Source organism: Hyaloscypha bicolor (genome assembly GCF_002865645.1).
Source record: "Hyaloscypha bicolor E unplaced genomic scaffold K444scaffold_17, whole genome shotgun sequence".
Lineage (NCBI taxonomy): Eukaryota > Fungi > Ascomycota > Leotiomycetes > Helotiales > Hyaloscyphaceae > Hyaloscypha > Hyaloscypha bicolor.
Window position 1 is genome coordinate 1,498,428 of NW_020194519.1, and position 13,617 is coordinate 1,512,044.

Consider the following 13,617-nt stretch of genomic DNA (forward strand, 5'->3'; position numbering starts at 1 on the left):
CTAGAAGTCCTCAGGCCCCAGAGGACCGGCTGGATGTTGCGTTAGGGCTGGCAGAGTTCGTTTGGATGGGTATTGAGTATTTGGGATGCTGTTATTTCAAGTTGGAATCAAGGAAACGGAATTGGTAGACTTCATAGATAAGTCCGAGGATATTTTCGTGATATATTTAGACGCCAAAGTTTATTAATCGTATTCTTGGGGCTGTGACAAGTCCCCTGAGTAACCATGTTGCAATCTTCCAAGTTGAGAAGTCACGGAAGTCATTCTGGCGATCAATACCGATGTGTGTTTGAATTCTGCACCCGTCTCGACGGGTAGCAGGTGATGGCAGTGCCTGTCTCACCAGATCGCTCTGAGTAAACGTCCTGGACTGGGTGGCAATTTCGTTATCTGGGAGAATCGAAAGCTGGTCACTCCACTTTCAGCTTTTGGGTGCCAAACGGCCAGCCATAACAACGTCTTGTCCGAACGGTATCCATGTGACCCCGCTCAACCTCGCCTCGTTCTCATCTTGCACCGATCTTGGCGGAGCCACCACCACACCTCCACTTCCAAGATACGTCGGAGCAATCGTAACGATGACACTCGTGACAAGATGCTGATTCCTAGCTCGTAAAAGGTCGTTGATAACCGTTGCTCCTCCTTCGATCATAACGCTCCGGATTCCGGTGTCCCACATAGCATTCAGGATTTTTTCCCACTCGACACCATTTTCTCTTCTTCCGTATCTCCCGGCCTTAATGATACCTCCACCAAACTCTTTGATCTTCTTGATGCGTTCTTCGTCTCGTTCGGTCTCCTCTTCACAGATAATCCACCAAGGCGCCCTTCCCACCCCAGCCTTCGCAAGTCTAAACATCTTCTCACATTTCTCTTCACTCCAGCTTCTCCCAGGATCCAAAATAAGCGGTCTTGGCTGCTCAGCCAAGCCAACAATATTTTCTCCGTCATAGCTGAAGCTGGTGTTGAGCCTGGGATTGTCTGCATTAGCTGTTCCCGCCCCAATGAGGATGGCATCGTGGTGCGTTCTCAGGAATTGGGTCATGGCCTTGGTCTCGACACCAGAGAGAGTGGTTCGTTGGCCAGGCCGAAGAGAGATTTGGCTGTCGAGGGATTGGGCGTAAGTGAGTGTTACATGAGGGAGAGCTTGGGTTGCGTGTGAGTATCCCGCAATCTCATCTTCTACCTTTCGGGAATTTTGTCTTTCTCGCAAGAACTCGCTCCGCTTGGGAGGAAGGTACGGCGCAAGTCTTTCCACGTCTTCCTTCGAGATTGTATATACCGTCTGTTCTTGAAGTGAGGTATCCTCCTGTGGACGGCAGAACGGCTCAATTGGAGGTTCAGAGTAAAACGAAGCCATTTTTGGAGGCTTTGGTGTCCTCGAACAGGTTGGGTGGAAAGATATGAAGGCTGGTAAAAGTTGGAGGAAGTGATGTCTTTAATTTTAGTGGGGCAGGGCTGGTACAGTCAGCCTTGTGGCGTCGGGATAGAGACCACCGATTCATAAAGACTCGATACACTTTCTTAAGAAAAAAGAAGAGTAATCAAGTTCGTGGCGGCGAACAGAATTTTGTTTTGTATTTAAACAACATACACGGTATCAACTTAAATTAACGTCTTGGACAAATTTTCCCCTAAACCAGCACAATCTGAGCACTATTTCTAGCACACCGCTCGCTAGAGCCCCTGAAGTTACAGCTTGGCCACGGACCTTCACTTTGCACCACGTCTACACCCGCCTAAAACAACAAATTGAAAGCACTGAATAGTACTCATACTCTAGAAATCCGACGTATTTATAGGTCTGATGGATGCTGCCCTATCCCAAATCCATTTTAATGCCCCCCATTGATTCTTCTCCCTGCATGACTCCTATTCCCCATACGGAACTCCTGCAGCCCCAACAGCCTCGCATACCCGGTGGACCCCTTTGTCTCTTTCCCCACGGTTTATAGGACAGCGGGCGTACCAACGATTTAGCACAGAAGAAGGATATGCGGTCACATTGCTTTAGATTCTCCAGTCAAGATTCTTTTCTTCATTCTCTCCTAATCTTCGGTCCGGCCCATGCAGTTTCGGTCACCAAGAGAGTGCCCGAACTCCATCAATGTCTGCGAAAATATCTTCGAGCCAGACACAATGGGTATGGAGAGGGTGAACTCTCTAGCAGACAACATCACCATCTTCTCTGCTTAAGACTGAAAAGCTTTCATACTTCGAACCTTCCTCTGTTACATCTACCTCCTCATCCTGCACTTCATCCTCCCTAGAAAACACTGAGTTCTTCAGTTCCACAATATACTCCACGACCATCCCTACCCTCTCCCCACCCAAAGTAGAATACCGCACTATACCCACGACGAAAGTCAATTACGACTAAGAAACGCTGTACTAACAAAGTGTTTCACAGGTTGCAAGAAGAACAACAGCTCCCAGCGAAAGTCATCGATGTCACACTCTCAACGGACGTTTACACGGACTCAAAGTTGCGGATCTTGGCTACGCAGGTTAATTGTCGACGCTATGCTCTCAACTAGACAACATCAGAAATCTCGCGAATACGATCGTCCAAACTTCGTTTGGTGGAGTATCAGAAGGCTGGCATCTCTCTCTGCCTTACCAACCAACAGTGGCTCCGAATCCTCGCCGATAGCAGGAAATAGGAGGGCGGACTGTACAGCGTCTTGGGACTTGGCGAGAAAGTATTATACCTGGCTGAAAGAAGGCCTCTCAAAATCAAACGGCAAAACACCGATGCCGGTGCAGGATTCCATAGTTATGTCGAGCCTTCAGAAAGAAGAAGAGGTGCTTGAGAAGACGATTCTTCATTCAATTGGCCTCATGACAGAGCGTGCGTATTCACTCTCTAATCTTGGCGTTTTTGATGAAAAAATGGAAATAGGTCAGGAGGGAGGGGAAGGGGCTCAGAGGATTGGGAATTAAGAGTTCTCGGTCGCGGCGACAGGGCCTTGTGTTGGGTATATGTTTTACTTTGCTGTGGTGAGTTTGGAGGGTGGGGAGTGTGTGGTGCATATTACTTGTAATAGAGGATTTTTGGAAGATGGAATTCGAGGTTGCTGAACCGATGGAACAGAGCGTGGGCTTTCTTTTGGAAAACTTCCAGGGGATTGCTACATTCAGCACTTGCTATACCGGTCGAAGAAGGCTGTGGTAATTTATGCAGAGGAGCGTGGTAACAGGTTTCTCAGAAAACCGATGCCATAGACATCCGTCCATTAGAAAATCTAGAATTCATGCCCCGGCTAATGCAGTGTATCGTATCAGTAAAACACATTCCCTCTGCGCCCCTTCTCAACGAGCTATCACCATAAATGCATTAGCAGCCACGATAGCCGCATCCAGAAGAACCATTAATCTTCTACTCGCCGTGTATGTGCTGTACTCCGTCGTATACCAAAATGGCGTCGCAGTGATGATACAAGCTGGCCCTCCCAGCTCTGCTTATGAATCCTGTTGCACCGTTTGCTACATCTCGTCAGCGCATTCCCTTCCTCTATCCGCAACTCAAACTCACCACGAGCCAGTCCATTCCCTCATCAACACCGCTCCCATCCACCGCACTACAAGCAACAATACTCCAATTCCGATCCCTCAGCTCCCCCAGCTTCAACGCCTCACTTATCTCCCCGGCACCCTTCGCTCCCGGTTGGTCCTGCTTATTTGCAAACACAAGCAACGCTGCATCCTTCAGTTCATCCTCGTTCAACATCGCTGCCAGCTCCTCTGACGCTGTGCCCAATCGGTCAATATCCGTGGAGTCGATAACGAAGATCACGGCTGCTGTGTTGGCGTAGTAACATCGCCAGTACGGCCGTATGGATGTTTGTCCGCCGAGATCCTGAACCCGTCAGAGTGGAAGAGCAGGGAGCTGGCAAGCTCGCTTACCCAGACATTAAAATTTAAGTTTTTGTATGTTACGGACTCGACGTTGAAGCCTATTGTGGGTATTGTTGTAACAACTTCCCCAATCTGTTCCCTTTCCATCAGCAGATATTCGCTACGAGTATTGAAAGGATGCAGACCTTCAGTCTGTATAACAGTGTTGTCTTGCCGGCATTATCCTGCAAGGCGAACATGATTAGCAGCAAGCTTTATTGTTGGGGGAAAGGAGATGAAATACCAGTCCTAAAATCAATATCCTGATCTCTTTCTTCGACCATAGCAACCCCGACATCCATGAGACTGTAGCGCCCATCTTGTACTGCTGTCCTTTGCCGCCAAATTATAAATCCACCAGCTTACACCCTCTCCTGAACGTTCCTTTTGACTCTCTCTCCGTTTATCACTTCTTCGCACCGGGGTTTCGTAAATCGTTATTGTCGTCGAGTCAGATAATCGCTTTGGTGTTCTCTCGAGCTCGAAACTTTCAGAAAGCGAAACTCAATACCTTGTACGTGACCGTTTCCAGCCGGCGAACGGAACTTCAAAGCCTCAACGGAGTCGCATCAAGGCTTATCCGTTTTCGGAAGCCGCGGCCGCATTTCCTGGGAAGAGAGAACGGAGGCACGTGAGCTCGCTAAATCCCACAAAGGATTTCAAGGTCGCTGCTGAATTTTGACGACTTCACGAAGAAAAACACTCTCGACACCACGACAATCGTCACGATGCCGGTATGTTCTCCCTGCGATTGAGCCCTGGAGGTTATTTGGATGCGCTGGATTTGACGATGGAGGAACGAATTTGCGGGCGCGTGGATGGAGGGGATGTTGAAGAAGATTTGAAGTCTGGAAGCTGATCACCCTTTCAACAGAGCCACAAGTCCTTCCGCACGAAGCAAAAGCTCGCGAGAGCCCAAAAGCAAAACAGGCCGATTCCTCAATGGATCCGATTGAGAACTGGTAACACGATCAGGTATGCTGCAACCTTCACACTATCCCAAAGTCTCCCCCCTCTCCGGCTTGTAGGGAAAGCGGCGAGCAGTACACTGGGAAGCACATTCTTACAGAAATGAACGATAGATACAACGCAAAGCGAAGACATTGGCGCAAGACCCGTATCGGCATCTGAACAACTCTCCTCCTTCATCCTGTGCGAACCTTCTCCTTCATCATCTCGTCAGCCCCACCTTTTCTCCTCTACGAAACGATACGAACTAGCTAGATGGAAAGTTTGTCGTGATGGATTGATGGATTTAGGGATGAGGTTTGCATTGGAGGGCTGGGTGGTGTGGTGCAGTGCTTGATGTGATGCACTTTTCATGGTTGGGGATGGACGGGCGTACATTTGCTGCGAACTGTGATTTGAGGGTTGCATTCGGTGTAGCACAATGAATCAATGCCTTGATCATGACTTGAGTTTATTTCTCTCTGGCATTGTGCGCTCCTGCCGAGGGGAATTGAAGACTGCCAAAGGACCTACCTCGTACGGTCATGCCACAAGGTACTGCTTGACTCGACGAACAAGACCCTTCCACGGATCTGGACCTCTCTGGACCATAACTGCAACATATAATAATGCAGAAAACAGCATGAAAAATATTCAGGAACTCCCGAACTATGTGCGGCACAGAGCTTCCATATCTCCTCAGATCCAACCCCTCCAAGCCACTCACACCTCGTTTCAGCCATCAACAAAGCACCACCCTCCCTTCCACAACTTCTCTCTCCAGACCTCTGTTTTCTTCTCCACTTCCTGCTCAGTCTATAACCCCGAAAAGCCCAGCGCCGTCAGCGGCCGGAGCCCCCAATCGTCGAACACTCCACAGCGACAATTCAGAAATCGATGTTGCGTATCTTGAAGCAGGTGAGCATTTAAGAGCGCTGTGCTCCTAGGTCTCGAGGTAGTTCAAGCAAGCCAAGGTGATCTAAGTACGACTGCAGCTTGCAAAAGTATTTAAGTATGTTTTTCATTATCATCCCCCAAAAGAAATAAGGAGAAGAAAGGGGAGGAATGCTACATGCAGTGATACTGAGAATAGCTTCAGAATTACCTATCTGGGAAGATTTCGGAATCGGGGATTTCGTCCTTCTGGAATATCTACCTTTTTTTTCGATGCAGGGTGGTCCAGCTTACGAAGGAGGAATGGTGGATTTAAGGATGGTTCCATGCTTAAATAGTAGAGTGAATGGTGAACTTGGTGACATTGGAAATTACTCCGCGATTTCCTGTTAGGGATGGCATCATAATGGGAGGTCGTTGCCCTAAGCCCTAGGATGGAAGACTGCACGATCAAATTTGAAACTACACACTTGAGCTAGAGTGCAGAATATCACAGATCAGAAAACAAACGATAACGAAGTCACAGCACACGAAAGAATTCTCAGAATATCTCGAATTTTTTCCCCCCGTCTATCTACCCTCGAGAAGCCAGAGACGTTCTTCAAAGAACATCCCAAAGCTACCTTCCTGCGTAGAAAACAACCCGACGTGTGATACCGGAACGCCATGCCACATGAGGCCCTTGCAACTGGCAATGCCAGTGCAAGAGGGAAAATAGAAAGGGAAGATCAAACGCTACCCATGCCAGAGTAGAAAGCGCTTCCTGCCGGTAAAAGAGCAGGGCATGTAGCCAAGCCAAGGAGAACACCATGATGTATGCAAGGGTAAGAATTGCCGGCGAGCAAAGAAAGAATCCAGAGGGTGTCTGGATATGATGAAATTCAATGCCCGCGTGTGAATCCCTCCGCGAAATCGTTGAGAAGCTGAGTGCTTAGCGGTCCTCAGCCCACTCGTTCTCACGTCGAATCTGTTCTTCCTCCTCGGGCGTGAAGTCGTTGGTGATGTTAAAGGTCTTACGGATCTCCTCGGGAGATTTGCCCTTGATCATGTTCGCAACGGTCTTGCAACCAACGTCGAGAAGAGGCTTGATATCAAGGTAGTTGGAAGCCTGGACATATTCGTTAGCACATATTTAAGAGTGGATATGTGGTAACTTACGAGGATAATCTCAAAGAGCATCTCCTGATCGACTTGCATGAACTTTTGGTCCCACTCCTCGATATCAGTCGTCTTCTTGCGGGAGTCGGAGTCGTCATCGGCAGCGGCTGGGGGATCGTTCTTGTGATGCTCGCACCACTCAATGACCTTCTTGAGAACCGACTCATTGACCTGGAGGAGGCAAGATATTAGAAATTTTTCATGGCGGGGCAAAGGCGAGATCGGAGTGCTTACATTCGGGATGGGGACGGATTGGGTCATGGCAGCCTCTCCGAGATCCTCCATCATGTTCTTGATAAGCATGGAGCGCTCAGCGACGTTGCGATCTATTGTACAGAGTCAGTCTATGCGATCTTTGCGTGGTGGTGGAGGTTGCCTTACCGACAACGACCTCAGCGCCATCATTGCTGACGAGGGTGATTTTGTTGGATTCGGTAGCCATTGCGGATGACTACTCGGTGTTGAGAATGGATGTAAGGTAGATGAGATGAGGACTGGATGACGTTGTGTTGGGAAGCGGTGGAGTTGGCTCTAAGTGGTTGTCGAAAAGGTTGTATGGAGCAGGAAGTGGTGGAGGTTGGAGCTTGGAGGTCAAAGGTGGTGCCTTTGTACTTGTGGAGTTCAAAAACGGACTGCGGGCAGGCGAGCGCCTGGAGCCTTGCGCTTAATTTAAGCGAGCAGGCGACGAAGGGCATTCCGATACCGTGCGGTCCATTTCAAAATGCTGCGCTGGCCGGGAAATACGACAAGACAAGACATCCAGGCAGCGATTGGTGAATGGCCCGGCGAGTTCTGGCTTGAGCTCTGGCTTTGTGAATCCACCACCACCGAACGCAGCCACTCTTGAGTCATAGGGTGAGAACCCTTTTGCTGCCCTTGCGGCTTGTTGGAAGACAGGGTCTTTGGCGTGTGTGCCTGGTCCCAAAGGTGGATGAACGCGTCTGGCACACGGGAGGCGCGTTTTGGGTGCAAGTCCTCTCGACGCCTCGCCACGAGGGAAAAAGCAACCAAGGCGAAAAGTTCCCGAATACAATGCATATTTAGAGAAATTTCTAACAATTACTGCTGCATTCTGGGAGCATAGCAGGATAGTTGCAGTTAACTGGCCAACGCGCATGCAGCCTTGTCTTATCTCATGTGCGCTCTCAAACCTGCATGTGGACAGGTAGCCTGACGTGCAGCAAGGTGTGCCTATCACGAAACCTAGCCCTGCCTTCTGCATATACAGATCTAAAATACTTGATATTTGCCTTGCACAACTCCTCTTAGAGCAAAGCAATGAGCTGCCCTTAAAATTGGTCATCTTACAACAGTTCTCCATTCTCCTAAATCCGCTCTTGCCGAACCCGATCTGACAGCCGACCCCCTGTCAATGAAAAGAACGCGACATTTGGAGCATCCAAGACACTCTCCCAACCTTTCGGACAGCCCACAGAGCCAGAATCACCAATGATCTCTGTATCTTTCACGTCGCATCTGCGAATACCTTCTTACCGATGTCCCCATTTCGTACAGTAGACAAGCCATAATGTGGAGGCGCGCATACTTGTTTCTGGTTCTTGTCCGTCTTTACTTTGCTCTGTCGCCGAGTTATCTCCACCCGGATGAGAACTTCCAAGGCCCAGAGGTAATAGCAGGTATGTGATTGCGAGAGCTTTGTTTATGGATCTGCTGGATAAAGAAGACCTTCGTCGGTCTTCGTCTGCGGACCTCAAGCTGGTGTCAAGATCGGTCGCATTCCACTACATCGGCTAATATTCTGCCAGGCCAGATCTTCAGCTACCCTGTCCGACTTACTTGGGAATTCACATCCGACAGTCCTGTACGAAGCGTCTTTCCATTATGGCCCGTCTACGGTCTGCCCATGCTTCTCCTTCGATGGTTGTGGATAGGAAATGGGAATGATGGCGAAATACCCCCAATAGCCGTGTTCTGGACCCTCCGAGTTTTGATGTTTGTTTTGAGCTTTGTGCTGGAGGATTGGGCGCTTCACGAGTTGGTTTCGTCACCTAGACATCGTAGGGTTGCTGTTTTGCTGGTTGCTTCATCCTACGTTACTTGGACATACCAGACCCATACTTTTTCGAACTCGATAGAGACCTTGGCTGTGGCTTGGAGTCTGGTCTTGATTGACAGGATTGTAGAGAATAAAGTAGGGAGGCTGCATTGTTATCTTAAGCATCTGCTGACAATTTGCAGCAACGATCTTCTGCCTTTGCTTCAGCTATTCTAGCATTTGTGGTTGTCTTCGGCATATTCAACCGAATTACCTTCCCAGCGTTCTTAATAATTCCTGGACTTCGAATGATACCCCATTTCGTCAAGAAGTAGGAGCTCCTCATGATTTCTGTGACGAAGCTGCTAACAACTTTAGACCTTTTGCTCTTCTAGCTGCGATTCTCTCAGCACTTCTTACGACTTTTATTGCAGTTTATTTAGACACAAAATTCTACACCGATCACTCGGTCACCTGGTCTTATCTCTTCTCCCATCCGACCATCACACCACTCAACAATCTCTCATACAACCTTAATAGCAGCAATCTTGCAACCCATGGCCTTCATCCGTGGTATCAACACACGCTCATCAATCTTCCACAACTTCTTGGCCCAGCAGCCTTCCTACTCTTCCTTCGACCACACCTCTCCCTACGACTTTATTCGGCGATATCCGGTGTATTCGTCCTGTCGATCTTCCAACACCAAGAAGCGCGATTTCTTCTTCCTACGATACCCCTAATTCTCTCTTCAGTTCAACTACCGAAGAATCAAACATATCTTCGAATATGGGCGGGACTTTGGATTCTTTTCAACTTGTTCTTTGGGCTCTTGATGGGCGTATACCACCAAGGAGGCATTGTCCCAACCCAGGTCTTCTTGAGCAAGCAACCAGACGCCACCCATGCAATCTGGTGGAAAACCTACAGTCCGCCAATCTGGCTACTGAACGGCAAGAACGAAGTCCTCCAAACGTACGACATAATGGGCATGAAAGGGCCTTCTATGCTGCGCGAGCTCAGCGCTCTCGCAACATGTCACAACCCTTCTACAAACACAACAGCATACCTGGACGAAAGCGGAGGTACATATCTGATTGCGCCGTTTTCAGCGACGTTTTTGGATCAGTACGTAGCAGCCGAGGAACCACAACTCAGATTTCAAGAAGTGTGGAAGTACAAGCAGCACTTGAATCTGGATGATTTGGATTTCGGCGATGATGGATTTTGGGCTACGATCGAGAGGGTGATTGGCAGGAGAGGATTAATCGCCTGGAGAGTAACGAAGGAGTGTGCGGAAAAATAGAAAATTAAATTTGTTCGCTACTCGCCCCTTTCCCTGCGCCACTTCTCAAATCTGTTGTCCCTGGTTTTTTCGCCATTGATAATTCGGCATGGAGAGAGGCAAGGCAACTTAATTCCAAATATTCGAGCATGCACCCCGGATATTCATTGCCGTTGATGTCTGCGGTTCGTCCCACGACGGCGCGAGTTCCTAGTAGAGCGTGACGTTCCCAACACCTCCCTCCACCAACCCTCCTCTCAAAATTTCACTCCCTCTCTCACTTATCAAGCAAAGTTGCCTATCCATACTTACTCATACTCTTAACACTCCTCTCATCTCATCTCACATTACCAACCCCCAATCTCAATTTCGCCATGTCAACCCAAAAACCAGACATAACCCTGTACTTCCTGCAAGCCTCCCGCTCAACCCGCATCGCCTGGCTCCTTGAGGAACTATCATTTCCCTACGAATCCATATTTTACCCCTGAGAAAACATCAAAGCTCCCTCGGACTTTAAAATTTCAGAGCGGGAATGCTCTTGGGAAAGCACCGTGTCTTAAAGATGGCACGCTTACGATTGGAGAGAGTGGTGCGATTACTGAGTAGGTAGAAACGAGAGGGGAGAGGCGCGATGAAGGTGAGAAAAGGAAAGAGGTTGGTAGACGCAGATATCTAATTGAGAAATACAATAAAGAGCTATGAATGATGGGTGGGCGGCAGGATGAGGGGATGAGGAATAGAATCAGGACTTTCATTCATGCGGCGGAGGCGGCGGTCCTTATTCCCGCGCTGCCTTGTGCGCGGTGGTTTTCTCCTCCTTCTGTCAAAGATTCTGGAGATTTAGAGAAATTGGGAGAGGGTCTTGCGATCAATGTCAGCAAAGACCTCGATTGGTTGGACTCTGAGCTAGAGGGCAAGAAGCTTCATTGCTGAGGAGAGTGTGAGCGTTACGAATAGGATGTGCCTGTTTATTGTGTAGTTTATTTTCTCTAGGGATCTTTGTGCGGGACGCAAGGAAAGGGAATGAGGGAATGTCGAGTGGTGGGTGAGAGATTGTGAAAGCACGGAGAGTTGGAAGAGGGCTGTGAGGAAGACAGGACATGATACGTAATTTCTTCTCCATCATCATACTTTCTGAGGTTGAATGTATTGGATAAGTGTTGTAAGTTGCGGTACAGTAAAAGAGATCTAGAGTTTTGAAGATCCGGAAGGTGGTTCCACAGCTGTTTCCAGCTCCTTCGTCTTCCGCTGGAAATTCTTGACTAGTTGTCTGATAGCCACGTCCAGCATCACGTCTTCGCTTCCACCTGGGATTCTGGCGCCCGGGACTTCGCGGTAGATTCCTATTTCCTATCCTCAGTGACCAAGCAAAAAAAGAGGCAAAAGGGAGGGGGGGCAACATACGCTCAACAACCTCCCCCTGTCCGGACTTCGAATACCCATTCCCACCAAACAGCAATACCGCCGTACTAGCGCAACTCTCAATCACCCTCCCAGCTTGCGCCTTCAACAGTGCCGTCAAGCCTCCAAGTTCCCTATTCGCCTCCTCCTCACTCATCTTCGTCAAACTATACGTAAACTGCTCAATCCAAGCCCAATGGCTCTCCAACTCCGCACCACACTTCGCCAACCGATGCCTCACAACAGCCTGGTCCATCAACGGCTTCCCAAACGCCTCTCTCTTCAAACAATACTCGAACGCTGCACTTATCGCCACGCGAGAAAGACGGTTCACACCGATACTGATGGAGAGTCGCTCGTGGTTGAAGTTCAGCATCACATATTTCATGCCCATGCCCTCCTTCCCTATCAGATTTTCGACCGGAACGAGAACGTCGTCGAGTTCTATGAAGGTCGTTCCTGCGGCTGTTTGGCCCTGTACTTTTATACGCCGCATGTTCACACCTTTTGTGTGTAACAACGGCACAACGAGCATGGAAAGTCCCGCAGGCCCAGGTCCTCCGGTTCGCACAGCCATAGAGGCATAGTCGCTCCATAGACCGTTGGTAATCCATTTCTTGGTTCCGTTTACAATGAAGTGCTTCCCGTCTTTACTTCTCGTGGCTGTCGTCTGGATATTGCCCACATCGCTCCCAGCAGAAGGCTCCGTGATCGCGATGCAGATCCTCTTTTTCCCTGTTAACAAATCTGGCAGAAATCGTTCTTGGAGGGACTTGGAGCCGAATTTCAAAATAGGGGGCACACCGAAGGCCATTCCTGTCGTTATAGCGCCGCCGGGTCCGAGAGAGCCGCTTCGGGCGAGCTCGTCGGCGTAGATTAGGGTGTGGATGGAGTCGAATTCTTCCACTGGGAGGCCGCCTGGTAAAGTACGGATGCCCAGTTTATGGAGCCATTGGACGGGAAGGGGCGAGGACAGGTTGGGGATTAGCATGTTGGCGGCGGCGAATTGGGAGTATAGACTCTCTGGAGAGGATTAGGAGGTAAGTTAAGGGGGGGTGGGGGTTGGGAGAAAGGATACCTGGTACATCTCCTTGCCGCTCCCATTCTCCAGCGTCGGCCATCAGCTCGTCGAACATTGCTCTGCAGGTCTTTTGCCATTTTTTGTGGGAGTCGGTGTAATATGGTGATGGGTGGCCCATCAGCCACTGCAACATATTAGCAACATGTTTCTTCGGGCGGAAGGGAGCTGGGAGCAGGTCTCATGCTCCCAACCAGTAAATGGCGATCTTGGGGTATGGAACAAAGAAATGGGTTGGTTACAGGAGGCTCTGAAAAGGGGATGGGGACTTTCGACATGGTGGTGTTGGTAAGATATTCTTATGGAATTGAGAAAATGATTAATGTGAGATCAATGTGTATAAGGGGGAATATGTCAAGTGGTGCAAAGCCGTTGGGTTCACCTCTTGTTTTGTAGATGAAGGAAAGGGTAGTGGGGTAGCATGCGCCTCCGGTTAGTCGTGGTACACCGAAATCCGGGTCTAAAATCAAACCCCCGATTACTTTCTTTACTCTTCCCCTAATTAAATGTAACAGTGGGCCCTTTTGGCCGGGGTGTTTTGTATGGTAGAACGGTTTTCAGCCCAGGTTTCGGTGTATCACGACTAACCGAAGGCGCGGGGTGAGATGGAAGTCGGACGTCAGCATGTGGAGCCCTGCCAAAATCCCCGCACTTTCAGGGGTCTGCCGGGTAACTCAGCTTTGACCGAGGTATCTTTCTCTCAGCCTTGTGTATGTTTTGGTTTACGAAAGTATGCATTTAAGATGTGAAACTGACTCAGAATATTCGAGTCAGCACTCCGCCACTTTCGCGTCTGCATGTTCTGGACTTTATCTGGACTTCTGGACTCTAGCATACATGCAAACAGAGGCAAGTACCGTTGTCTTTGACTTTACGAAGGCGGGCGGCATTAAAATTCGTCCAATTCGCTAAGCGAGGGCGGGCGCAATATTAATCCTCGCAATACAGAAATTCTCG

General features: G+C 49.2%; 8 protein-coding genes across 8 annotated transcripts; 4 read left to right on the forward strand and 4 right to left on the reverse strand.

Annotated features, from left to right (window-relative positions):
- Nucleotides 1-137: 137 nt before the first annotated feature.
- On the reverse strand, nt 138-1,400 carry K444DRAFT_608630 (uncharacterized protein). Its single transcript, XM_024879424.1, has one exon. It carries the CDS (start codon nt 1,358-1,360, stop codon nt 422-424), a length of 939 nt encoding a protein of 312 aa, XP_024741855.1. The 5' UTR covers nt 1,361-1,400; the 3' UTR covers nt 138-421.
- A 739-nt stretch (nt 1,401-2,139) lies between these two features.
- On the forward strand, nt 2,140-2,943 carry K444DRAFT_625576 (uncharacterized protein; the record flags this gene model as incomplete). The annotated part of the gene is made up of 2 exons (XM_024882543.1): nt 2,140-2,143; nt 2,411-2,943. The coding sequence occupies 2 exons, from the start codon at nt 2,140-2,142 to the stop codon at nt 2,941-2,943; spliced, it is 537 nt and encodes a 178-aa protein (XP_024741856.1).
- A 125-nt stretch (nt 2,944-3,068) lies between these two features.
- On the reverse strand, nt 3,069-4,426 carry K444DRAFT_608631 (ARF/SAR protein). Its single transcript, XM_024879425.1, has 5 exons — nt 4,142-4,426; nt 4,044-4,082; nt 3,907-3,990; nt 3,536-3,859; nt 3,069-3,486 (listed from the first exon to the last, which is right to left on the reverse strand). The coding sequence occupies exons 1-5, from the start codon at nt 4,214-4,216 to the stop codon at nt 3,463-3,465; spliced, it is 546 nt and encodes a 181-aa protein (XP_024741857.1). The 5' UTR covers nt 4,217-4,426; the 3' UTR covers nt 3,069-3,462.
- Nucleotides 4,427-4,599: 173 nt separating this feature from the next.
- Nucleotides 4,600-5,236, forward strand: K444DRAFT_608632 (ribosomal protein L39e). The gene is made up of 3 exons (XM_024879426.1): nt 4,600-4,631; nt 4,772-4,872; nt 4,980-5,236. The coding sequence occupies exons 1-3, from the start codon at nt 4,626-4,628 to the stop codon at nt 5,026-5,028; spliced, it is 156 nt and encodes a 51-aa protein (XP_024741858.1). The 5' UTR covers nt 4,600-4,625; the 3' UTR covers nt 5,029-5,236.
- Nucleotides 5,237-6,538: 1,302 nt separating this feature from the next.
- Nucleotides 6,539-7,452, reverse strand: K444DRAFT_209700 (E3 ubiquitin ligase SCF complex, Skp subunit). The gene is made up of 4 exons (XM_024871076.1): nt 7,279-7,452; nt 7,132-7,223; nt 6,898-7,068; nt 6,539-6,847 (listed from the first exon to the last, which is right to left on the reverse strand). The coding sequence occupies exons 1-4, from the start codon at nt 7,337-7,339 to the stop codon at nt 6,671-6,673; spliced, it is 501 nt and encodes a 166-aa protein (XP_024741859.1). The 5' UTR covers nt 7,340-7,452; the 3' UTR covers nt 6,539-6,670.
- Nucleotides 7,453-8,112: 660 nt separating this feature from the next.
- On the forward strand, nt 8,113-10,223 carry K444DRAFT_608637 (glycosyltransferase family 22 protein). The gene is made up of 4 exons (XM_024879427.1): nt 8,113-8,534; nt 8,664-9,049; nt 9,097-9,224; nt 9,272-10,223. The coding sequence occupies exons 1-4, from the start codon at nt 8,426-8,428 to the stop codon at nt 10,197-10,199; spliced, it is 1,551 nt and encodes a 516-aa protein (XP_024741860.1). The 5' UTR covers nt 8,113-8,425; the 3' UTR covers nt 10,200-10,223.
- Nucleotides 10,224-10,897: 674 nt separating this feature from the next.
- K444DRAFT_608638 (uncharacterized protein) lies at nt 10,898-11,281 on the forward strand. Its single transcript, XM_024879428.1, has one exon. The coding sequence runs from the start codon at nt 10,911-10,913 to the stop codon at nt 11,112-11,114; it is 204 nt and encodes a 67-aa protein (XP_024741861.1). The 5' UTR covers nt 10,898-10,910; the 3' UTR covers nt 11,115-11,281.
- Nucleotides 11,277-13,221, reverse strand: K444DRAFT_650562 (acyl-CoA dehydrogenase-like protein). The gene is made up of 4 exons (XM_024885644.1): nt 12,903-13,221; nt 12,661-12,787; nt 11,586-12,605; nt 11,277-11,524 (listed from the first exon to the last, which is right to left on the reverse strand). The coding sequence occupies exons 1-4, from the start codon at nt 12,936-12,938 to the stop codon at nt 11,370-11,372; spliced, it is 1,338 nt and encodes a 445-aa protein (XP_024741862.1). The 5' UTR covers nt 12,939-13,221; the 3' UTR covers nt 11,277-11,369.
- Between the last annotated feature and the right edge of the window lie 396 nt (nt 13,222-13,617).